Below are 26,505 nucleotides of genomic sequence, written 5' to 3'. Positions count from 1 at the left end.
AAACTTTGTGCCTTGTTTTTTAAGAAAAAGAAAATATTGTTCTCCATGATTAGTGATGCTATCTTACTACAATACATTCAAATTCTTGACTATTCCACAATGTCTAGTAAAAAACAAAGTGAATATTTCAGAATCTCATAGATTCTCCTCCTCTGCTTAAAAAGTTAATATCAAATGGATCTTGATATTTTTTGTCAAAGGGAGATGATGATGATGATGATGTGTGTGTGTTTGATTATCATCTAACTACTGGTTTCCTACCCTGAGGTGCAGGGATGGGTTTTGGGAGGTCATGAACCCCCCTAAACTGTATGCAAAACTTATGGGTCTACATTTTACTGGGGAGATTCCTTAGCTTTCGTCAAATTTTCAAATGAGTTCAAGACAATGAATGTAAATTGGCTGGTGCAGAATACATCGATGCCCAGAGAGCATGGTGATAGGCTACAGCCAGACTGCAACAGGAAGTGCCAACAGGATTATCACCAACCAGGGCAAACTAGTAAGCCCGAAGGCGGGCTCCCCTCACGTGAAGACTCTGAAGAGGTCGAAGACATGATGTAATAATTAAGGCTATAGAAATAAAGCAAATAATAACTGTCACCCAACACTGGAGTCCTCTCTGAATAGTCATTTTCTAACCCTGATATCTTTAACTTTCCAGCTACATTTAAAAAACTGATTCTGGGTGGTGCACACACAATGTGATGTACAGATGATGTATTACAGAATTGTACACTTGAAACCTATGTAACTTTACTAACCATTGTCACCCCAATAAACTTTAATTAAAATAATAATAATAATAATAATAATAATAATAATAATAATAGTATGTCATGTGTTTGCTGGGCCCTCACTGTTACAAATCTTACTGTTTACCTCGTTCTGCGGTATGGGCTTTGACAAAAACTCCATCAGGGTTGAGGTGAATCACTCAATAAAGGTGTTCATTCCCCGATTTGTAAAACAGGGTGAACGATCCCAAACACTCCCAGCTTCCTACAGATGATGGCTTGATGGTTGAATAAGAAAACACTTGCAAAGGTGCTTGGAGACCTTTCCAAGGAAATTACACCCTTGACACCTTCATTATGGTTACTCATCCAGATAAACTGCTAAAGCTCAGTACATTTAGCAATACTTATAACCACTCTCTCTCTTAATTGCAACGCTTGGAGAGTTCATAACTCATTCTATCAGAGACCTTGGACTTATAAAATTTGTAATTGCTCTACTGTTATTATGAACGTTTTGTTTTATCTCTATTGCTACTGAGAGTGTGCCAGCTTCCTTCATCATAAACATTTACATAACTATATCTAATAATGGTTTTGGTCAAGGTCATTCATGAGGGGTCGGAATCCCCAGCAAGGAGGGATGTGTTTCAGAACTGCTGTTAACTTTTTCCTTTCCAATAATAAACTCTAGAAAGAAAACAGGGCCTTTGTCTTAGCCATTGAATGGTAACCAACAGGTGATCATTAAATATTTGTTAAGTAAATTAATGAAGCTTTAGAATGTTGATAATGCATGACAGTAATGACTCCACTGATATCATTTTGAAATACTAATGAACTTGATAAAGCCAGGAGTCACCATTTAAAACCACCAGTTGGAAATAAACACACAATCTAATAATTTGAGAATCATTTTAAAGAAGCTAGTTTCAAACACATTTTGCACAATGTTAACATTTTGTGTGTGTATAATGTACCAAATGTTATCTTCTGTTTGCGATTTCAAAAATTGCATTTTCTAAATAAAAATAACTTTTATTGCATTTCTTATTACAAAAGTAATACATATTACATATTTTAGCATGATTTTATTTATCCAGGAGATAAACTTTTCTCCAGAGAAATGCATCTTTTGATTTATACTTATAATAAAAATCGATGAGGGAAAAAAAAAGTATTCAAAGAAATCCCCTGTGCCTTAACATAGTGCTTATCCTTTTACAGTAGATATACCTATATTCTGGAAATTTAATTTAAGGTAATACTATGGACATTAGACTTAAAAGCTCAAACTACCTAAATTTCTACCAAAAAAAACTGACAACACAAATTACCTTATATTCTGATTAAATACATGCAAACACTAATATGGGGACTTAAAAATACCATACATGGATGAATAAATAACTATTTAAAAACATTAGGTGATCATGAAAAGACAGTGTATAAAGATGCAGAAAGAAATCTGCATCACGAGAACAAAATCATTACAGTACAGCATGTTATGAGCAGCCGGATGAAAATCGCCTGCTACAGAGCAGTCAAGAGCCCTTCTGAAGGCAGCGCTGTGCATATACAATAAGCAACTAGGTGCTGGATGCTGAACTGCCTGCAGCCCAGCTCATCACATCTGAGGTAACAGCCCCGTATCATCCACAGTATAAAAGAACCATTTTGAAAAAGCTACATCTCATTACTTTTCTTTGTGCTCACCCTCTTGCCCAGCAAGTGGACATCTGAGTGAAAGAAAAAAAAAATGTAAAAAGCTAAAAATTTACCATTCTTAAAAAAAAGTAATTTTGCTTGTAAGATATCCTTTGGAGCTTCCATCCTCCTTCAGGTGGAGAGCGATATATTAAAATTACATCTACAGAGACATATTTGTACATTTGACAATCACTGATCTGAGGAATAATTGCCTGGCTTATCTTTAAAGAAAACCAAATGACTAATGCAGTTTTCCCCCTGCACCCCCACTGTATTACATGAGAGACAGGTAGACCACAATAGTGACCGCTAGCTAAGAGGCAGTCCTCAGACCAGCTGCTCTTAAAGTCACAGCCACAGCTTTAAAAGACCATACCATGGTGACAAAACCCACCGAAGGGCATGTCTCCATGCATCTGTTTTGAAACCAAAAGAACTCCTAGGCAGAGATGATTCCCAAGGAAGCTTCTTTACTTCTTCATGAGCTATAAATGGCACTCTACTTTTCTTTCCAGCCCACATTCCCATCACTGGAGAGAAAATCAACCCTCTTCAACTATGAGAGACACACACCATCAGGGAGAAAACACAGCATCTACAAAAGAGAACTTAGAAGATAGGTACCCATTTGAGGGAGCCTTGCAGTCAGATCCTGCCCTCAAGGGGCCTGGAACCAAAAAAAAAACTTCTCTAAATGAAAAAATTGCTACTGACACTGCTCTTCCACTGCCACAAAAGAGGCATTTTAGGGACTGAATTTCTCAGATACCCTCCATTCACCTGGTGAATCTAGTTCCAATGTGACAAAAAAGTGAATGCGAACATATGTAAAGTGCACTCTATCCTGCTCACCTGGGATGGATGCCGAGACCAACTCTTACAGCACAGAAAAGGCTTGCGGGAGTTCAGCCCTCTCACCTGAAAACAATTAAATCTGAAGCGGTGCATCTACATTGGAGGCGAACAACAGCCAGCTAGGTATCGTCACAGGTAGGATGGTAAATGCCTTAATAGAGCAAGATTGGCCAACTTGGGCCAAAGCTGCAAAGAAATCAGAAAAAAAAAACAAAAAAACAACTAATTGGTTCAGGCTGTTAAACGTTTTGAGGCACAGAGAAGTTAAGTGTTTCAGGTAACTGATATTCCAGGAGGAGGAGGAATGTGGTGATGTTTTTCCAGGCCTCCTTCTGGTGGCCCCCAATGTCCGATGCCCACTTCACTTCCTGTTCAAGCCCCAGGGGAGCTGACATCCAAGCTTTTCAGTTGATCCCAGTCCCTGGAGAGCTCTGGCCTCAGCTTCCATTATCATCAGGAGAATGATGGGAGGGACGCCAGAGACAGGTGTCTAGGCACAGCCAGTGAGGTCTCTGCCTAAAAGCCAGAGAGGAAGAGAAACAAAGCCATTAATTATACCACTGCCAAATGGCAAATAACGCAAAGTAAAGCAGGATCCCTCCCCTCCGCTTCCGCTGCTTCCTCACCGCCCGCATCCTCACATCCACACACGCATGCACACACAGGTGTGCTTGCACACATCCCTTTACTCTCGGGAGTCAGACAAACTCCAGTGGCGCGGTCACGGGCTTTCTTCCCGGAGTAACCGTCCTTGCCCCACGTTGGACCAGGCACTCCTTTCTGACCTGGACCGTAAGCTGCATACCCAAGATATGAGGCAGAAACTGTAAGGACCCCTGCAGTAAAAGGCGAGTATGTATGCTCCATCAGCAGAAAGACCATGCCAAGAAAGTGATATTGCAGTCAGGGGCCACTTGGCTTCTGAGGAGAGTCTCTATCATTTGCAGTTATCCCAGTCCATTCTAAAACCAGTCATCAGAACAGAAATCAACTTCTTGCCATAAAATGGGATTTAACATTTTGGCTTGTGAAAAAGTGTTCTCCCTACAACAGTGTTTCTCAAATGTTGTGTGCACTTGAATCGCTTAGTAATCCTGCTTTTGACTCAGTAGGCCTGGGATGGATCCCAAGAGTCTGCATGTCTGCGCTCTGCGTCCTTGTTAGGGCAACAAGGAATAACGTATGAGAATGGTGACACAATTCCACCTGCACTTCCTGTCCCAGAAGAAGTTAAATGCCATTTTATCCCACTGTCTGTCATCTCTTTAGAAACAGGCAGGTCATATTTTAGAAGGAACAGCCCACTAACTGCTAAGAGATCACCCAAGGTTTTCTTTACAATAAATAAGGAGTTACATGTTGGTGGCGAGAGTCACAGCACAGTGTGGTCAAAGGTGATTTTTTTCTTCATTCTTGTAGAGGCGCCAAAAGTACACACAACTCCTACTGAAGTTCACGTGTTTTCCATAATGTCCTTCCCATCTTCCCCAGAAGGTGGTGAAAGAGCGCCACGCCTGCACCAAGGACGCCAGTCACACTGGGAACCGGCTGTGGCTTGTCTGAAGCTCAGACACTGAGCAGCATAAGGCAGTTTTGGGGGTGGTGGGATGGGTGGAGAACACAACCCAAAATACAAAACAAAAAACCCAGAAGCCTTCTGATAGGTTCAAGTTACTCAACAATTTTATTTACCCATTCTACACACACACACACAAAACACATTTCAAATACAGTTATACACACCTTATATAGATCTAAGTGGCATATTTTGATATCAATGTCACCAGATTAAATCAGGATGCTGCTAAGGACTTACATTCCTTCTTTAAACAGAGCTGTGCCTAGGAAATCAGCAGCACAGATCTATTGTTTGGGTTCCCAATTCAGGTCATTCCCATTCGACGACCCAATAGTGCTTAGCTCACTTCCAACCCTCTCCAAAGGGCACAGTTGGTGATCAGTCCTTTGTTTTTGCCGCAGCAAAACCATCACCATATCAGAATGAGTTGATCTTGTTACTTCAACATAATGAAAAAAAGGTGCACAAGCAATTCAGATACAAAAACGTTGAGTAGGTCAAGGTTGGACATAGATCGCCAGTGAAAGGCTTGCTGGAAAGAATACTTTGCCACCTCTTAAAATCAATTTTTGAATGCAAAATTTCCTTTGCATTTTTGTTTATTATATTATGAGTGAAGAGCCAAACGCATGGCAGACTAGAAACAGCAGCATTGTCCAGTGGAGTGCTACCTTTCATAACAGGGAAGCTGAGAACACAGAAGGTTCAGAAACAGAGAGTAAAAGTGGAATCCTGCCTAGAAGCAGGGGAGTGCATGAGATGACTTCAAGTAGAGTAATAACTCCAGGCTTTGAGCAGGCATTTCTGAGCTGAGTTTACAAAATATCATCCAAGTGATGTTCAACCTTCATTTTCTAAAAAATGATGATAATTTGGCTGCTACGCTAAAAGAAATGTCTATTAAAAATCAGTGTACAGAATTTCCCCCTAAAGAAAACATGTGGAGTATTTACTTCCGTTCATTGTACTACACATGCAAAAGACAGAGAATTACAATAATGTGCATACACTACCTACTGGTACAATTAGAAAACAGACTGTCAACTTACAGATCCAACTTAGTACAGTCTGTCAGTCAGTCAGCATATAGATTCTCTTAGAGTCTGTCAGTCAGACAGGGACCCTACTACCATCTGTCAGTCAGTCAGCATACAGGTCCTCTTAGTCTGTCAGTCAGACAGGGACCCTACTATAGTCTGTCAGTCAGTCAGCAAACAGATACTACTAGGCAGAGTCTTCTGGACACTATAAGTCTAAATTAAATTCCTGGACATCCTTCTGATGTCCGTTTCACCTCTATGGGAAGTCAGAGATCAATCCTGCTAAACTTGATTCAATTGTTACATGATTTTTGAAATTAAAATATTTGAAAACACAAGCAAGTCAAAACGCATACTGGAAAACCTGGGTGAATTTATCAAATTTCTTGAAAACAAACACAACATGGATTCTGAGCTTAGCAAAGACAATGGAAGGTGTATAAGACTATATAACCAGGTATAGTTCTCTCCATTTTTAGATACATTTCTCTTGTTCTTTAGCTACCCCAAGCATCCATGAGTTTCTCTGGAACTCAGGTCCCCTGCTCATAGGAAAACCATAACATGGATTTATTTCCAAACAGCTATATCATGTTTCTTCAAATCGCCAGTACCTCTGAAGATCAAGTGGGCTGCAAAGAGGAACACCAGAACCTCACAGGAAACAACTCAATGGTTCAGGAATACAATAGGAATACAATATACTATTTGTATTCCTAACTTCTTGGGGGGGAAAAAAAAACAAAACAAAGAGAACGATAAGCCTTTTTAAAAGAGTTTCTTTTTTGACTTGCCAATTGAATGTAAAACAATTCCCTTACCAAAGCGAAACCAAAGACAATACAGATAACAAGTAGCAGCTGAATTCCAATCTGAGGATTAGGAGCTAGAAAGAGAAACTTTAGAATAAATCTGCTTTAGATTCCTCTTTCAAGTCTGTCACAGAATTCCTCATTCAGCTTTGAAGCAAGAAAAAGAAAACAGAATATGCAGTGCTTTTCCTTTCCCCGTTTTATACCAGTAGATCGATAATAAAGCTTTCACCTATTTCTCCCACAACAAAACTGAAAGCCTCAGCAAAAAGTACTCTGGAGTCCGTTCTTTCTTTGTAGGTAGGATTCATGATCTAGACATAATCATAGTAATGCGTACGTGCTATTAATACACAGTCAACTAAGAATGGGAGAGGAGGACAAGAAAGAAAAGATAGGAAGCAGGACTTGTCTAAAATTTGGGGTACGAGTGCTCTTTCATCCTAGTATGTTCTCCTGGCTTCTTCCTGCTGAACTTTCTCCAGAGAGATCTTGCTCTAGAAACTGAAGAATGCTGAAACCCTTGCTGTTGTCAAATTCTAATTTCTCGTGTCCTATCTGAGAGTAATAAGACCAGCTCAGGCTCCTCTTCAGGGAGAGGCCAAGTAGCACAAGGGGAGAGTGAAGAAATCCTCAACGTGAACATTCCAGTGACCTGTGGCTCGTGTTGGGGTTTGTAACAAAGGTGACATAATGCTAGTTTGTTAGAGACTTCTCTCTCTAAGAGTATGTACAGCCACAGTCTTTGGATCAAAATGCTCCTTCTCGTTCATTAGCTCTGAATTCCTCACCACACAGCAGGAGAGGAGAATGAATGAATGCTCATTTAGGCTAAAGATGCCACCAGCCAAGCAAAGTTAGATAAGGCAACCTCTTAAAAGCGCCATACTGCCTCCTAGACCACGTCTTATCCTCACATAGGGGTTGGGGGAAGGGGGCATTCCTACCTCCCAACTCTTTTAGTCTCATGGCCATAGGACAAGAGAAAAGTCAGGAGAAACAATCTGTATTCTACTTCAGTGCCCTCACTTACAGACTCAAAGAATTGCTCTTCTGCAAATGTTCATTTATTGTAAATTGTATGCCCTGTCTCTAAAATAACCTTCTTTAGGGCAAGCACGTTTTCTTCTACTTCTCTTTACCCTACCCCACCCCCATCTCCACCCAGCCCAAAGCCCCACAAACTGAGGAAGGAAGTACACGTTACGTAAATGGCGAAATCGGAAGAGCACGTTACTTTACATCTTGGACGCAATTTCCAGCAGAATCTAGGCAAGCAGTCTTTGGAAACTGGCCGTGATGTTCTACTCAAGATACAAGAATAAAGGACTCAAGGTCACAAGTCAGCTACGTGTAATGATAACCTTTATCATCCTACAGGTTTTCTCTCAGTACCTATCTCGAGGGTGCTTAAAATTCCCAGCTATTACCCAAGGACATTTATTTAGGTAGTGATTTGTTCCACATCACCATAACAGCCTGATTACAAGAGGATCACTTCATGTAATATGTTGATCTGCTAAACATCTAACTCCAAAGAACTGACCTTTAAGAACCATGAAAAATTCAGAATTCCTAGGTTGATGCTTTGTCCAAGGAACTACAATCCCAGTATGTCTCCACCCAACTTCATAAATGGAGTCCTAACCTGGAGTATGTAGGAATCAGAATTAGCGAAGCTATTTAAGTACACCTATGTCCAGACCCTAATCCCAGATATTCTGAGTTAATATTAAGCCTAAAGTAAACCCAGGCATGTGTACATTTCAGAGGGTCTAAAGGGGTTTTAACAAATACTCCTAGTTAAGAATCATGACGAAGGGCCTTCTATTACCAAAAACACCCAAATAGCCACTGGTTACCTCTAAAAGACAAATTGATAGCTTTAAGAGGGGAGTCATCTCTCTCTTTTAAAAATTTCATGAGCACTCTAGACTTGCTTCTCAGAAAAATGCCCATATAGTCATATGTTCTGCATACAAATTTGGGAGGCGGAGCATGCTATCATGGGCTACCAGGGGGCTAAGAATCCCTGCTCTAAACATTTCCTGTTTAACCCCACATAGAAAATAAAATGACAGGCGTAGGTAAATACAGGCAGTGAATAGTTAGACCCCACCCACATGGTTCCAAAGACTCCTTTAGGTTTTTCAAATTAAAAAGGCAAGTTTTGGAAATTACTGGAAAATACAAGGCAACTCTAGTGAACTCTGCTCTACCTTTTGACAAGCATCAGTGGTGACTCCTAAATCTAACTGTCCTTCTAAATGGTCCCAGAGGTCACTGGCTTGCAGTGGTTGGCAAAGACGCTGAGAGCCACCTGAGAAAAGATATAACCTGCCCTACGAGAGCCCTGCAGGAGCTACAGTCCACCCTATTCTCCTGACCCTCACTCCACAGCAGCCAAAGGACCTACACTATGCCTGTCTCTTGAAGTAAAAAATACAAACCAAGATATTTCCCACATACTCAGAGCCAGCTTCCCGCAGGGCGTCAAAGCCTTAGGACTGTTTCTCATGAAAGGCGGCAAGAACTGTCACCCTGTAGCCACCTACGGGCTCCAGAGCATTTCTGGGTGTTCTATGGCCTAGGCTGAGCCTTGCGGAACCTGCCTTGAAATAAGGGAAAAGAAAGGCTTCCCCAGTGCAGACCCATTTAGGCGCACTGCAGAGAGCATCAATGGAGCCTGGACTTCTCTCTCGACAACCTTCCCTTCCCTCCTAGACAGACACCACAATGACAATCACATGCATCACACTGGACAATCCAAAGGGGAAATGAGGGAAGGGGAGGAAAGCAGGCAGGTAAGGACTGTGAGTAAAGCACACCTTAAAGAGACAAAGGTGATGGGAAAATGGGCTTCTGTGTCCCCCTCCACACCATTCTGCACTTCACCAACACAGGGACGTCAGTGACTTTAGATACCAGGGATGGACAAGAACCAAGTATATTGGGCATGCTTAGCCTCAACCCCAGCAATGCCAATCACCACAGGGTGAGGTATCCCTTTTCCTCCTCCTCCAGACCACCTCAACTGAGGTCTTGTCCTAAAACACCCAACTCAACAACTTGACCCTGGGCAGTGGGATGTTTCACACTGCAGAATAGCTAAGGTTGGTCTGGAAACACAAAGCCTCACATTCTGTGTTAAGTAAGATTCGTGATGGGGTACTGGGGGGGGGGGTTGGAAGTTAAATGACTCCTTGTGATTAGTGACAAGGGTGAGATGCCACGACCAGAAGGAAACACACGGTTACACCACCGGAATGCTGACTTGGGTCTTCGGCTGGTCGGCCCCTTCTTGCATGTCCAGGGCACGGAGAGGGCTGAGGGGCTTGAGGGGCCGGCTCCCAACACTGTAATTTCTTGGACGCCTTATTGTATTCGAACTGGACAGAGGCGTAAAGCTGTTCCTTCTCATCCTTACAGGGGTTTGGTTCTTGGGGAAGTTGTTCTGATTGGAAACGGAGGGACACCACACAAATGAAAGCCAAGACAAAAGCTCACTCATAGAGGTTAAATAATGCTTGTAACCACAACAGCTCCCTCCACTCCTGCTCCTCTGCAGACAGTCTCCATAAGACCTGGGCCATGGCCTGGTCCCTCGCCCTGGGAAGCTATGGGGTTGTAGAGGGAGAAACTCCTTGAGCATCACACTCCAGAGCAGGAAAGAGAGGCAAAGAAAGGGAGGGGCTTACTTAAGACCAGACAGATGATCAGGACAGGCCTAGGAATGAACCCACACCTCTTTACCCCACCTTACAGGTTTTTCTGGGTCCCGCTTTCTAAAGGGAGAACTTTCCTGGAGGGAAAAGTTGCATTTCACTTCAGTCAAACACTTTCCATACTTAATTGGCTTTCTAGGAGCCAACTTTCAAGGTCAACACTCATAAAAGAGGTACTACTCTTAAAAAATAATAATTCCAACATCTCTTCCATTTGGGAGTAACAGACTGTATAGGACATGAGTTCTGGATCTGTTTTCCTTTTGTACATAAAAGAAACCCCAGTGTCTTGATGCCAAAGATTCAAAGACTGAAGGTGGCGGGGAACCTGCATGTTCCTCTGTGGGAAAATACTTACAGTTGGCTTGTCACGGTGAGTGTTCACAGCCTCCACATTGAGTTTAATGGTTTCCACTTTGCACCCTGGGACAACAGAGGCAACAAAAGAGGCCTTCAGGAAAAAAGCTCAAAGAAAAATTCCTTAGTTTCAGTTTGGGAAAGCATACTGTAAAATAAAAGCACACCATACATACACACATTTAAAACTGGAAGGCACTGATGGCATTTCCCCGGAATACAGGGGTGATGAAGTTGAACTTCTACACAAACGTCAGAGAAAATTCAAAAAGTCTGACCTTCCTCAATCCCCACCTCCTGCCCAGCTCTGAAATTCATAGTTACCGTAGGCCACAGGGGTAAGTTTGAAGATGGTATGAAGAGGGCACCTCAAGTATGGGAGCTCATCTGAAAACAGAAAGACCAGGTGAGGGAACTCTTAGTATTACGGAGCAAGGTCAAACTAGTGGAAGGAAGCATCTAAGAAGCTCAGGGGTTTTCTTTACCCTGACCTCGAGTTCTACAACTCCTTCCCTAAACCTCAGACAATTATCAAGATGGCCACCAAAGACGCCAGACCAGCTACTGGGTGGCTAAGAAAAGAAATAAGTCTACTTTAGATGGTTCCATGCAGGCAAAGCAGAAGTACTGCAGCCTCTAGGACCCCACGGAAGGGAAAATTGTGGCCCACATGGGTACACCAAAGGCCAATCTGCAGGCTTCCCAGCAGCTCAGGTAGATCAGGAAGGAAGTGTCAGAGAAGGCAACAGCACTTCCTACGGCTCTACCCAGAAACTGTCCTACCCTGAATCCAAAGGATGACGACACTTCTAAGACACCACCCTCCTTATAGCCAAAGTAACAAGCTGGGAATATTCAACCACTTTTCTGACGATGCCAAGAGTGTCAGCTTGACGCTGCCCTTGAGCCCAGCAGGACTGAGGAGCTCTAGCGGTAGCCACTCTCCACTGGGGGCTTTTGTACCAGCGGAGTCAATTCAGCAAGTAGCTGGCCCGGTGGCTGCCGGGAGCCCCACACTACTGCCTCAGGAATGTACTCAAATTTGAACGGAAGAGGGAAAAGTCTGGTTGCCAGGGATCCTGGTGCCACCCCAAGTCCAGGCCCCTCACTTGAATATGTCCCCCAGCCCTTCCCTCAGTGGCACCTGCGCCCTTATCCAAGAAGTAGGCCAGGAGGCAGCGCATGACAGCTTGGTGGGAGATGACAAGGACGTTGCCCTGACGCTCCAGCTCCATTATGACAGGCTCCAGCCGCTGCACCAGGTCCTGATACGACTGTGGGGAGAAGTGGGGCAGGCTGGTAGGCGGCCAGGCGCCAGCTGGCGGCCGAGCCAGTGGCTGCGTCCAGCTAAGAGGCAGTGCCCCTTTCCCAGCTGGAAGTTCATGTCACCTGCTAATACCCCCCAGCCCTGGTCTCTCTTAACAATATTCAGGCCTTTCAGAGCAACATTCAGACCGAGAAAACTACAGGTCAAGTAAAAGAAATCTGAATTCAGCCTGTGTTTTGTTTTTTTCTTCCAAAGGTTAACAGGCAGAGTACAAGGCAACAAGAGGCTCCTCGGGGTTTGCTGGACCTCCGCCGTTCTGTGGATCGACCTTTGCCTCACACATAGCTCGACTCTGAAGCCCCTTAGACCAGGAAACAGAGTAAAACACCAACGATGACAGGGAAATCATTCCTAGCCCATATATTTACTCGGTGCCCATACCTGCTTGGCTGGGGGTGGGATTGAGGGAGTGGAATGAAAAAAAGGAAGTAAAAACGATCATATTGACTCTACAGTATCCTCAACACAGAGGCTCTCCTGTCACCCTTTTCCCCCGGACATCTTAACAAGTTAATGAGGCATTCGACTGCCTAAGCTGAATTAAACACGGTATGTATGACCCAAAGGTGGGAGGATGAACTAAATGATGCCGTAAGTACCCTTTCTAGATCCCCAAATCACACTCAACCCTTCCCCCAAATTAACTCTAATCCCTCAGCAAAGGACGGGGCAGTCGCCCACGCGAGGGGACTCTCACCTCCCCACCAGGATAGCGATACAGGTATTTCTCTTGATCTCGAAGTGCAAACTCATCTGGGTACTGCTTCTCAATCTCCGCGTAAGTCATCTCTTCGCACATGCCCTGCAAGGAGCCACACTGCCTTACAGAGGCTGACCGACCCATACAGCCGCACCCAAATGAGGAAGACAACACGGAAGAATGCCAGCGTTTTACTACGTGCCAGGCACGGTGCCAAGTCCTTTTATGTCCTGCAACTGACTGGCCAGGGTGTCTGGGACCGGCAGAGAGGACGCGGCTTCTCTAGCACAAGCTGCCACTTTCTCCAACGGCTGTGGGGAACTTAAAGGTCAAGAACAGTCAGCAGGAAAAAAGGAACAGGAAGCAGGGAAGGAGGGGAAACTGACCCTGGAGAATTCCTGCAGAAGGCATAAAAGGCTACAGAGGAAGGAAAGGAAAAGAAATGCCTACTTTTGTACTCAAGGACAAAGAAAGCCAAGAAAAAAATTGAAAAGGACTTTTTCAGACTAGCTGACCAAATGACGTAAGCTGCAATTAAAGGAGTGAGTTGTCAGCTATTACGTTTTCCCGGGAAGATAATATATGAAGGAACCAAATGGAGCCCCACTCTCTCCAGGTGCCAAAGTAGCTAGGTCAAAAATTGGTATGGATCACATTATTGGTAGAGGCACTCAAGCAGTCAAGAAGCCCTGGCCAAGGGTGCAATTGTTCCCACTTCCTCCCCAAGCCCGCCACAGATTCAACTTCCTCCAAGTTTCTACTTGATGGTTCTCGTTTTTTAGATAAAAAAAACTGTCCACATCGTGATTTCTGAGACTTCCTGCCTGAAGATGAGACCAGGCTGGCCATCAAAGCTTCCTACTCACGGCATCAATCTCATTCAGAATCTTCCACTGCTCGTAGGTCACCCCCAGAGATTCAGCAGTCTGGATAGTCCTCTTCAACTGGCTCGTCCACACTTTGAGGTCTGCTATCTCCTGTTCCTCCAGAAACTTCCTTAGAGCCTGGGCAAACTGGGGTTTCAAATAAAAATTTTAAAAGAAGCAAAAAACACAACTGCTGACTCAGCCTATAACGGTCAAAGTCTGAAAGGTGCTGCATGTAATAAACCCACGAGGAAATCATCTCCGACGGGATCGCCCTGTTCTGTGCTAAGCACTCCTAGTTGTTCCCATTAAATATCTGACGGCTGAATGACCACAGCAGAAATGGTTCCAAGTTGCCCATACTTCAATACAGAGCTAGAATCAGTGAAGAAGAAAACACCTTTGGCATTTGCTTGGCCATCTGAAACCACAGCCTAAGCCCTAGTGGGATTTAGGAAGCAGTAAGGGGACAAAAGACATGACCTCCACCATGCTCTCTAACTCTAAGCTTAGGCACTCTAGCCTGCTGGCTAACTACTCACCTGTTTTCCCCGCACCGAGAGGCCAGAGTCACCCCCAATCTTCCCCAGGAGATTGAACTCGCTCTCTCCATGCCGGCAAAGGTAAATGGTGCGAGGCTGGACGTGGATATTCATGAGGTAGTAGACGATCTTGCTCTGGATGTAGTCCTGGACTCTGTTCACTAAAAATCGCTGGCCCACATTTATCACCTTGATGAAAGAAAGATCCCTGGGACAGAAGGGGGAAAAAAATCCTCTGGGTATAAAAATCTGAGGGTAACAGCACGGGGGGGAAAGGATTTCGTAGTTACTTGCAGGCTCACAGCAGCTCTTCCTCCACTCCTGTCATAACCGCACCCACATTTAAGGAACCAAATGGTAAGAGATGGATTACTCCTCAGAACCAAGATGATATATAAAAAGAACCAAGATGAAGTAAAATTTCCCCAACTTTTAGTCAGCCGGTACCATTCCCTCAGTGCCTATACTGTGCCACGCACAATACTAAGTGTGATAAACAGAATTCAGACTTCCCCTCAACGAGGTGAACTGAAGGTTATGCTCAACTTGAAATTTGGGGAGAAGCAGCACTGCCACTTGAGGTGACTGAGACCCAGCCAGAGCAAAGCGTCCCCAGCAGTGAGGGGAGGACAGGAGGACACTGACCCATGGACAGAGAGCTCTGCACATTCCCGGCTTCTACCTAAATCAAGCTTCCTCACAGGCACTTCCATGGACTGCGTGTTTTGTGGCCATTATGGAATTTCTCTCCTTATAAAAATAGTAAGAGCTTATTTCAAAAAACTTTTCCAAAAAGAAAAAAATGGAATAATGCAAATAAAAACCACCCATAACCCTACCACAAGAGATAACATCTATAAACACACACATACACGCGCGCGCTCTTCTAGAATATTTTTCTATGTAGGACTTTGAGCTAACTGAAGAATACATGATGTCATATCTAAGGCAGTGGTTTTCAACCTCTGTATTAAAGTACACCTCCAAACATTAACACTCTGAGCAAACCTTGAAGGAAATTAAAAACTCCAAAGCAGGCCACTGAAGCGATCACACAGTGAGTTACACACACTTGTCTCACCACTTGCTTGGCCGCAGGGCTCTATTCTTATTTGAATAGAGCTGATAACTGGTTGGACTGCATGCCTTTCCAAAGGCCACATTCTCACAGGTTTCCATGTGCACACATCTTTCTTCAACGTGGACTTGACATTTTCTTCTTATGGCTCCTAGACCTCACACACATCATTAACCTGTACTGTGTATCACTTTGCTGACAGACGCCGCCATAGTAATGAGAGCTAGCACTGATCAGACATTTCTCCAAGCCAGACATGTTCCTGAGGGCTTTACATGTTTTATTTATATACATACTATGTTATCTGTTATATATGTTACATGTTATATATAACAGAACATATCACATATACATGTATATTATTTTGTATGTTATATTATATTACATATGTAATATGTGTATATATATGTACTAATATATAACACATACACACAATAAACTTTTAAAACTGATGACACATCTCTAAGGGATGTCCTACCACACCCTAGTTCAAAACTACTGATCCAGAGCTGTGCTTCTCAGCCAAGGGTCATTTTATTCCGCAGGGACATTTAGCAATGTCTGGAAACATTTTGGGTTGTCACAGGTTGGGAGTGTTACTGGTATCCAGTGGGCAGAGGCCAGGGATGCTGGTCAACATCCTACAATGTACAAGACAGTTCCCTACAACAAAGAATTATCCAGTTCAAAATGTCAGTATTACTGAGCTTGAGAAATCTTGCTGTAGAGGATAGACAGGAAGAATTGATGATAAAAAACACCTCAGTGTTCAGGTATAAGATGCAACCCACATAGAAGCCACAAATCCATACCTTGTTTCTGTGGAGTGATATAAACATTATGGGTCTGTACTGTCAGGAGAAAGTTTGGGAACAGAGATAGAAAGGCTCTTTTCTCAAATGAGACCCCTGTCTCAGGCCCTTTAAACCTTACTTGTCATAGTTGTCTGGGTCAAGGGGTCGATAGGTGACTTTGTAGCACTCAATTCTCTTTAGGAAGTCCTCCATCACATTCTCCCTGTTCCTTTCAGGGTAGTCAGGGCTCGACACCTTTACCTCCTATAATCATAAGAGCAGGGCCTAGTCAGAGGTATGCCCTCAATAACCCTCCTGCAAATAGCAAAAAGTGGCTACTGTGAAATAAAGAACAGGAAGTCCATAGAAGTGGCCTTTCACTGGAGTGCTGGCAATCCCCATTCACTGAGCGCCGCCTCCTCCCCCACAGTCCTATGACCCTGGAAAGTAAGAAGGGAAAGACAACTGGGGAATCATGTGCCTGCCCTTGGCTGAAGGACAGTGGCAGTCATGCAACTGAAGCTGCTCTTGTGCCCCAATCCCTTCATGTACCTTCCTGGGAAAAGAGAATGGGCTCCAATTCTCCAAGACCATTCAGAATAGGGTAATTAATGTGATGCATGCCTGAGTGGGGCCAGAGGGCTCTTCCTTAGACAATCCCAAGTTCCCATGTTGCTGGGAAAGCACCACCATGATACCATGCATGGACGTCTATTCAGCAAAGCACAATCCATCAAATGGGCATTGCTTTATGCTGTGACCACACAGGGCAAGAGGCATTCAGTGCATAGAGCACTGACCTGCATAGTAGACAATCCTAGGCAGATGACCTTCCTAGAAAGTGGCCCTGACAGATAATGAAGAGTCTGGTCTATTCTACGAATACCCCTAGGTCTCAGCACCCAGCTAATACCCAAAACACAGAGCCATGATGCCTACAGTCTAAGTCTTGGTCTCCATTTGACAGCTAATTCTTACTTTATTCCTCCAAGCCTCAGCTTCCTCTCCCAAGGGAAGGGTGTGGAAGTGCAAAATAGTGCTCTGGCAGATCAAACAGATCATTCTGTGATGTTAAACACATCTATTTATCTATTTCTTTCTTCTATTACCCAGTTGACTCCCCCCCAAACACACACACACACACACACACACACACACACACACACGGCACAATGGATAAAAAGTGGTGCTATGCAGAGGTGTCACCCACCAGGATGTTGGCAGCGATGACATCAGGATCATCACAAACAGATTCCACAAAGAACACCTGGCCAGGGAGAGAAGGCAGTGACAAGTGAGTCAAAAATGACCAGGCTGTTCATTAAAAGCACATGCTCATACCTGCCCCACCCCAGCCAACACATCCCCCAGGATTTTCTGTCATAAAAGTGCCCTTCAAGGCCTCTGTATTTAAAAATAGCTCTTACCACATCCCCAGGGCCTCAGACATGCAAGCTAAGGGTCTGAGGGAGGACCTGCAAAGAAACACTCAAGGACTGGGGGTATGCCCCCAGAGGAGAGAATCAGAGATCCGATTCTGTCCTCACTCACCAGAGTCAAACAGAGCCACACGGCCCTCCTCAAAGCCCACCTCCATTCATCCCCTTCCTTCCAGCACGGCGGCAGATCCTACCTTGAAAGAATTCTCCTTGGCAAAGTTCAAAATCATGTCCCTCCTCTCCCTGGTGGTGTTGGTGGCATCAAACACCTGGGAAGAGAGCCCCACAAGGTAGATAAGTGAGAAATGGAATCACGCCAAGGTGGGGCTGTACAGCCTTGGAAGGGTAGAGGCTAAGACAGGGAAGAGGCAGGGAAGGCTTACCGCAATCTGCCCGCTCTCCTCAGTGAGATATGCCTTCACGTCTTCCAGGGCCACCACAGCACACTGTCTGCCAGGAGAGCAGGGGACATCAGCAAGAGGAGGAGGATGAGACCAAGCTCAAGCACAGCCAGAGACAAGACCAGTTGGGTTGCCATAGGAATCACGTGGCTTCCTGCTTAGTTTTCCCGCTGGTCAACAATTTTCCCTAACTAGGCCTTCCAATTTCCCCACTGAGATATTTCCACCATCCTGTATCTTTCCCCTCTCCCCCCAACCATATACACATCTTACCCTTCTGCAAGCTTAACCTATAAGCATATATGCATTTCCCGGAGCCCTGTTCTTCTACCCACCCAAGCCCAAAGTGACCTGTCGTGGGAATCACTTCCACTTAAAATCCCCACAGGATATTTACTGAAAGGAAAACCCAAGCCCTGTCACATCCACTCTTGTGACGGCCGAGAAAGAGCTGGTCCAGAGGTCAGGCCTAAGCAAACTCACTTGCGAATCTTCATGGCCTCCTCGTTGTCATGTCGGAAGAAGTCATAGGACTTATAGGACTTGACTGCTTCACGCCGATACACCCCAAGATTAAACACTGCAAAAGGCAGCAACACCCCTCAGTGGTGAAACAATACAATGACCCCACCAAACGGGACTTCCTGCTCTAATGTCAGAGTGGCCAAGGGGATGAAAAAGGCAGCAAGGTACATTAGGAACAATAAAAGATTAAGAGTCAAGTTAGGCTCGAGCTCAGACTTATTAGACCTTGGGCAAGTCTTAAGCTGCCCGAGTTTCCATCTCCTCAGCCACTTTGGCTATTTCACCAGGGTACCCCTAGGATTCCACAAGATGACGCATATGTAAGGGCTTTGAAAATATAACACCATATACTATCAAAGGCATTTCCTCAGATTACGCCAATCCACCAGGCTAGGAGGAAACAAGTCTGTGAACAGAGAATCAATTCAGTAAAGCGGGAAGCAACCGCGATTTCTTCCAGTACCCTGTAACCTGGATGCCAGGAAGAATAAATCCCCCGGAGGCCTGTGAGACCAAGGAACTGATCATTACCCTCCCCAAAGAATGAATGACCTGCACCTACCTTTGGTGGGCACCCCAATCCAGTTAAGGTAGCGTGTGAGCTTCTTGGACACATAGGTTTTACCTCGGGCTGGCAAGCCAATCATAACGATGAGAGTAGGGGAGTTGGTCATGTAGGACGCCCACGCTAGAAGGGGAATGAAACAGAATAGAGCCAAGTCAAGTTCATGGGCTGGGCTAAGAACTTGATGGACACAATCTCGTTTAATTCTCATAAACCTCAGCAAGGCAAGGGTCCAGAAAGACTGGGAAGGCAAACTGAGGAGACAGTGGGTGAACAGTCCCTGAATAGCGTTAAAGGGTCATGCAGACTTCTAGAAAGTCCCCAAGCCAAGACGTATCTTCTCCGCATGTCCAAGATGTTCACAGAGGTACCCAAGGTGGAAAGAGAGGGAAAAGTGGCAAAGATTAGAAAGACAGTAACTATCCTTAATATGAGAATGTCTAGTAACACTAGCATGACAGCTGTGAAGGAAGGTCTTGTGCCTGGAGGCTCTACCGGCGCAGAGTTGAGCAAGCTCCCATAATAGGTAAAACAGAGTGTCTACCTTGAGAATGTCATCTGTCCCTTCAGAGCCACGAGCAAGAATTAGCTTGCTCACCACAAAAAAAAAAAAAAAAAACACCTGGCTTGAAGTTGTTTTGGCCTTGAGCTCAGGACATGACCTTAAGCCAGAATTTCTAAACCACAGTTGAGATTTAGACTGTGGAAAAGTCTACTTGACACAGGTGCTGACGAGACCTCAGGAAGCTTCAATAAAGCTTAGCCCACAAGGGCATGACAGCCAGCCTGCTTCCATGGCCCAAATAAAAGGAAAGCAAGACAATTTAGAAGCAGGAACAGTCATTGGTCCTTACAAAACTTATTTTGGAAATGCTTATTTACAAAGACAGGTCTCATTGGATAGGTGAGGCAAACTAGGCGTTCAGAGGTCAGGTGCCTTGCTAAGGACACACATAAGTCACAGGACAAGCTGTCATTCGAGTCTAGATCTTGTGCTTCCAGGGCAACTTTTCTCCATGACAAGAGCCTGATCCCTCGTCAGCTTGCTCCCAGGGGCTGGCTCGTCTTTGCCCATCCTGCCACAGAGGAGTGGTGGGAGAGGGCCCCGCGCTGCTGCCAGCCACTGTCCTGCGTCCAAGGCCTAAATGAGGGGATGGGAGAGGGAAAGAACCACCGTGTGCTTCCCAGCACTGCCTCCCAGAGGGTGTGCTGCAAGTTGCTCCTGCTGCTCTACCCTGGACAAGGTGGCCCGATAAGGCTAAGAAACAAGCCAGTAAAATTGAAGTATTTGCAAAGGCATCTTTCATCTTTTGAGAAAGGCCTGTAAAAGGATCTCAATGGAGAAGTAAGCAGAAGGCCTGGGTAGAGAACAGACCTCAGAAGGAAGAGTTTCCTAGGGGTGTTTGGCAAGAACACTCGGAAGCCAAAGAATGGCCCAAGCAATGAGGGCGGGGTCGACTCAGGGGCGGCGTGCTTAGTATTAGTCCCAGTCTTCCAGGCACATGGAAACTTCATGGACCTGGGCATGAGCTCCTCCCAAGCTAGGTGATGAGCAACAGAAGTGATTTTCATCCTTCCCAACATGGGGCAAAATGGCAGCCTCAGCTCATATGAATCCCTGACCGCTAAGCCCTGATGGGAATCAGCCCCAGATCAGCTGCCTCGGGTTTCAGCCGTCGAATCCTCTGAGTCTTCACTTTCTCCAGCTCAGCACCGTACTCTTCTCAATCCCCCATGATTTGGCTCATTACCTGCACTTCTAAGCCTGCTTTGTCCCCACCTTCCAGCCCATTAGGCACTTCCCCAGTGGTCCTGTTACCCTCCCTAAAGCTGAAAATGAGCTGATACTTGGGAGCTGCTCTGAAGCTAATGAGGGAAACAGCTGCTCCATGTTTGCCAAAGTGGACAGCGAGGGCTCAGGACAAAGGAAAAGAAGGGTCACTAAGGTCCCCGCAAATGTCCCCCCAGGATCACACCTCCCGCATCTGCCCATGACACACCCACAGACACCTGCCACAAGCAGTGCTTCTCGTGTTCTGGAGCACAAACCTAAACCAAACTTCCTATCTCAAACTGCCACATTGGCAAAAACTAGGAACATAGTGTCCTGCCTGTTAAAAAACAACCACCACTACCACCACCACCACCACCTTAACTTCAATAGTAGCTACTTCATGCTGACTAATTTCAGACACAATGTAACACACCCCTGGACATATAATGGAAAACTGTTTCAAACCTGAAATTCTCTTCTACCATCTTTATGAACCGGTTTAACTCATTTTCTCAGTCTTAAACTTATTTTCCCTTCATGAACACGCTTAGAGAAAACGAGGGCTTCATAACGTCCCTCCTATAGACAAAAAAATCTCAAGCACAGAGAAGTGAAGAGCTTGGCCCACAGTCCCACAGTAGAAAGTCAAGGTCAGGGCTCTGACCAGACTCCTGGCCTCCTGTCGGCCCATTCAGTCCCAGCCACCAAGCAGCTCCTGTCAGCAGCACCTGACAAAGGGAGCCATGCGGTCACCATGACTACGCTCTCTAATCCAATCCTGAAGGGTGATCTAGAGGGTCAGCGGTTTCTGGCCTTTTCATGACCAAGGTCTTCATCCACCATTTGTTCTCAATAGGCCCAACATTTCTAAAATACGCTGCCCATTAAAGTGTGTTTCATTAGTAATGTCTTCTTTCTATTCATCAGAAGTCATAAAACTGCCAATTACCTTCTGCGATTTGGCTGATAGGTCTGAAATATCGAAGTTCTGCAGTGAAACACTAAGAAAGTTAATATTTTCATTAACCAGTACAGCTATAGTGACCTTCAATTCCCAATTACCATCAGGCACTTTGAAATATTAAAAACATCTTATAATATAGAACTTTGTAGTACAGTACATTAGTAATGCTGATCAGCATTTCAATTGGGTCTATTTTTTCTTCTACTGTTTCTGTAGAGAAGTTGCCAGCATAAACATGCAAAGGTGTATGTGCAAGGATGCTCACTGCAGCATTGTCTGTGATGGTGGAAAATTGGAAACAATGTAAAGGACCACCAAGGGGAGACTAACATATCCATACAATGCAATACTGTGTAGAATGTGGTAAACCTGGATTTACTGACATGAAAAAAGTCCATGATATTGTAAGTTTAAAAAAACGAAGGGAATGGCAGCAGAACCAAATATGTACAGTGTAAGCCTATTTTTATTAATAGACTACACCAGAATAAGATGGCAGAAAGAATCAAATTTAACAGGAACAGAAGAAATTGTGGGAGATATTTAACTTTTCATTTTCTTTCTGTACTGTTTGAAGTTTTCCTGAACAGTATTGCTGTTATAACTAGGGAAATGTACACTTGAGAACTTGTCTGTTCCAGACATACCCAAAATATTAAAGAATTTTAAAAAAAAACAAAGAAAGAAAAGCATGTATACCTCTCCCCCACACATTCCTGCTTTCACAGAGCCCTAAAACCAGTCATCTGGGTACCTTAAAGGTACCTCAGCCATCACTGCTCCCCTTCATCCCCATCCCTGGAGCAGCTGAAGTTCCAGTAATGTTCCTTTGGAGGTTCTGGTCCCTAAAGTCATTCTTCAGTCCTCCAGCTCAGTCAGGTCCCAGAGTCAGCCAACACAGGTGTAATTAGCAGCTATTAATAAAGCAACTGCTGGGTGTGAACACTGAGCAGCCAGGGAAGCCTGTTCTGCGATACAGGCAAATAACAGAAAAAAAAAAGAAATAAACTAGCGCATATTCTCATAATTGTACTTCTCCTTTGACTGTGGCTGCAATAGTCTCACAGTCCAATCAGAAAGGGGTAAAGAGAATGGGATAAATGAAGGACAGTGGCTTTAGGACAACCCAGATGCTTCCTGAGAGAGAGAAGAGGGTGGGGCTGGGAAGGGAGAAATCAGAGCCAAAGCAGAAATTAGAGCCTAGAGTAATCCCGGACAAAGACCTGGGATTACTGCTTCCTTGACTAATCAAAAGCCCTCAAGGCATAAAAACTGCAGAAGAGTCAGAAAGGCAGGTAGGAGATTCGATTCCTTTGGAGAATAAAGCAGAGCTAGGACTGACACTGGACGTTGTGCAGGGTCAAACTTCCACAATTACTAACGCTGCCCCCCCCCACACACACACACACAGACACACACACCAGCTTTCTGCATTCTTTTGAATCAAGTGCACCTCTCCTTAAGATGTGCATCCCGTACCCCAAAACCTGGGTCACCATATTGTCAAACAAGAAGAGAAAACATTCTTTACTGAAAATATAATTCTTCACAGGGCTCTTTTAAATAGTGAGCTCGCAACACAGTATTTAGAGTACAATTCAATTTTTATATGTTTTAGAAAGAAATACAATATGCCAATAGAATCACCAGTGAAAATAACAGACCAGTTATGTGCCCACCACTCTTCTAAGTGCTTTCCTATATTTATTCATTTAATTCTCACATCACTCTGGAAGGAGATACTATTAGTATCCCGATTTTATAAAGGAGTAAACTGAGGCATGGCGAGGATAAGTTGTAGCTTGTTCAAGGGCACACAGCTAGAAAGCAGTAAAACCAAGATTCAAACCCAGGGCAGCCTGACTCCAGCGGCTGCACTCAAACATCACATAGGCTAGTTATCTTCCAGGTGGTATTTGCCCTTGGTACCTAGCTTCCTGTCCTGGCAGAGAAAGGAGACCCTAATTGTAGAAGTACACCATCCTCAGTGTCGCATCCAAACAAGCTGCCTCTGCTACAGCCCAAACCCAGGCAAGCTTCATTGGCACTAGGCGAAAAGAGATTATCATCATTAATCATGAGACTGACAAGGGCATGACATCAAGGTCGAGACTCTGGAGAAAGCTTTGAACATGAGATGATTCCAGGTCTCATGCTGCTCGGCTGTTTCCACCTACTGATAAATATAACCACCGAAGGGAGAACAACTGACTGATAGAGTTCCAAAGGAAAGGTGCAATCTGGAAGCAGGGACAAGGGTTAGCATTCCTTTAGTTTCCCCCAAAACACCTGGGGCCCAGTTGCCCAGGACCTTTTGTACTGGGCTATGCAGTCTGGCAGTCTATAATGACGCTTAGGAATACAGATGCCTCGTCTCTCTGCAAACCCACCTGCCATGTCTGTCTAAAGACTTGGCATGAAAATGCTCCTGTGAAACCTGTCCCCAGAGGACTGAAGCTGCAGGAAAGTTCTAAGGCTAAACCTGTGAGAAAGGAAGAAACCAAGACACTGTGAAAAGTCAAATGTCAGGGCCGATTCCACTAAGGCCTGTAGAAATGAGCTACTGGCTGCCACCTGCAATTTCTACAGTGAGCAGCACCCTCACAAAACTTAGCCCAGGAGACAAAGGGAAACTGTTAACAGTATCAGCCCCAAGTAATCCCTGCACGCTGCTACTCTGCCTTACTCACTGTGTGTACAATAATGCCTGTCCTAACTTTTAAACATCAGTCAAGTGTGCAGATACCTCAGGAGACTGAGATTCAGTTAAAAGAAAGCAATAAGAAAATGCTGGGCCACACCAGCAGTCCAGCCCCAAAGACAGACATTTTACTTAGTCTACTTGTTTCAGTCCCCTTGTAGACTTTGTTTTAAATTCCCATGTCAAATAATTATTTCTCACTCCCCCCAAGCAGCAAAGTTTAGGATTACAACTATATTCACAAGATAAAATCCTGGGAGAGGGCAGCCCCTCATTTTTGCCAGAACTTACAACATTTCTTCTCTGATATTCGAAGATTTGGGGCTTTGGTTTCACAGCTGCTGCTGCTCTGTTCTGAAGATACATCATTCCCAGACATGGCAGCTCTTCGGGAGGTGTCTGGAAGGGGCAAAAGGAATGTAAGGAAGGAAAGACAAGAGACATCTCTCAAAACACTCAGTGAAGAGGATCAGTGCAGGATAAGTGAAAATACCCTGGGCCAAGCGTCAAGTCCAGCCCTCTTTCTCCCCGTTAATAGCTGCATGCCCTAGGATAAGTCATGAACCCACAGCCCTGTTTTCTCATCTATATATAAATAGAGCACTAGAACTTTGCATTTATAACGCTGACTTATGAGTTACATTCACATATATTGTCTTCTTCAATCCTTCCAATAATCCTGTACTAAGGCAGAATTTGCTACCATTATTACTTCTCTTCATTTTACAGATTTGAGAAACTGAGGTCAATCAAATTAAGTGGCTTATCCAAGCTCCTTCCTGACCTCAAATTCTAGTTTAAAAATCTGGAGAGTAGTGGCAGCAGTTGGGGGTGGGGTGGGTTGTGACTAGATCAAGTTCATTATCATCAAGAAATGGCAGTCGAATGGTAGAATTCAGTCCTGAAAAAAACGAGAGGTGGGAAAATCTCAAACATGTTTCCCGAAAGGAAAACTTGAACTGGACCCTGAGACACCCCTAGCACGTCACCATTTCTCCTCTAGTGTTATTCTCAAGCCCTTGCTCCCCACCTCTCCCCATCTACCCCCGGGACAGGACGAAGTTTATAGAAGATACACTGGGGTCACAACGACGTGGTAAATGTCTTCCTCAAGGTCCCCTGCGGGATGAGGGGTCCTGACTCGAACTGGGGTAGGAGAGCCCCAAGTTCAGTCCCCAAAGCCCGACAAGGGAGTCGTGAAACAGGAAGGTACTATTACTTCAAAGACGTTGCACTGTTATTCTACTGACCACACAAATCCTCCCACCGAACTACCAGCGGGGCTCCCGGCCCATGAACGTCCCCAACTCGGGGCAATGGCCGGGGGCCGGCACTTCCCTGAAACAGCGCGGCACCATCGCTCCGCACCTCATCCGGGTGCCCGCAGCCCCCAGTCCTCCCTCCCTTCCAGGCTCTTGCAGGCGCTGTACAGCTGTCGCTCACCCTATTATCCCTAAGATCCCTCCCGGCAGTGGCCCCGGCACCTCCCCTGAAACGCTGCACACAGGAGACGACAGGCTGTGGCCTGGGGTCCCCCGCACTCCAGTCGCCGGCACATCAAGTGTCCCAGCCTGGCTCCGCCTACCCCCACGTTGGTCCTCACCTGGAGAGAATCATGGACCAATCCGGCGCCTGCAGGCCCCAGAGGGCGGGGCTCAAAGCGGAATCGCTGACGCCGGCTCTAGAACGAGGACGGAACTGTGAAGGGGAAGGATCTCAAGTTCCCAAATTTCCCAGCACTGTGGAGGGTTGGTTGCATCGTTGCTTGGCAACTAATAGGGCTGGGGGCGGGGTTTGTTAAAAGCAGCTCTGTTTTTCATACTCTCGCGAGAGTGGACTAGGTAGCGTCTTGTGAGGGTGTGGCTTCTTGGTGCTGGGGCGAAAAAAGTCGCGGAGGTTAACTCTTTCCTCCCTGAATCCCAGCGGGACCTCGTTAGATCCATACATTGGAACGTAAGCTTTAGAAGGTACTTTGCTGGAGTCAACTAGCACAGTACTTGAGCTGATGACACCT

The 26,505-nt window shown here is 45.0% G+C and overlaps 1 protein-coding gene across 4 annotated transcripts; it reads right to left on the bottom strand.

Moving 5' to 3' along the window:
• Window positions 1–1,555: 1,555 nt before the first annotated feature.
• On the bottom strand, window positions 1,556–26,216 carry PFKFB2 (6-phosphofructo-2-kinase/fructose-2,6-biphosphatase 2). 4 transcript variants are annotated; one of them, XM_019629143.1, is made up of 16 exons: window positions 26,095–26,216; window positions 24,783–24,890; window positions 19,050–19,175; window positions 18,446–18,542; window positions 17,945–18,011; window positions 17,756–17,830; window positions 17,333–17,389; window positions 16,262–16,386; window positions 14,251–14,458; window positions 13,709–13,855; window positions 12,840–12,944; window positions 11,960–12,089; window positions 11,140–11,202; window positions 10,817–10,881; window positions 9,996–10,187; window positions 1,556–3,818 (listed from the first exon to the last, which is right to left on the bottom strand). In XM_019629143.1, the coding sequence occupies exons 2-16, from the start codon at window positions 24,868–24,870 to the stop codon at window positions 3,756–3,758; spliced, it is 1,608 nt and encodes a 535-aa protein (XP_019484688.1). In that variant the 5' UTR covers window positions 24,871–24,890; window positions 26,095–26,216; the 3' UTR covers window positions 1,556–3,755. The 4 variants fall into 4 exon arrangements, with proteins under 4 accessions (XP_019484688.1, XP_019484687.1, XP_019484690.1 ...); XM_019629142.1 differs by lacking the exon at window positions 26,095–26,216 and adding an exon at window positions 25,935–26,065 and having other exon boundaries at window positions 1,557–3,818; XM_019629145.1 differs by lacking the exons at window positions 9,996–10,187; window positions 26,095–26,216 and adding an exon at window positions 25,935–26,065 and having other exon boundaries at window positions 1,561–3,818.
• Between the last annotated feature and the right edge of the window lie 289 nt (window positions 26,217–26,505).

This window comes from Hipposideros armiger, unplaced genomic scaffold (assembly GCF_001890085.2).
Source record: "Hipposideros armiger isolate ML-2016 unplaced genomic scaffold, ASM189008v1 scaffold_826, whole genome shotgun sequence".
Lineage (NCBI taxonomy): Eukaryota > Metazoa > Chordata > Mammalia > Chiroptera > Hipposideridae > Hipposideros > Hipposideros armiger.
Note: the sequence above shows the minus strand (reverse complement) of the source record. Positions and strands in the feature narration are given on the sequence as shown.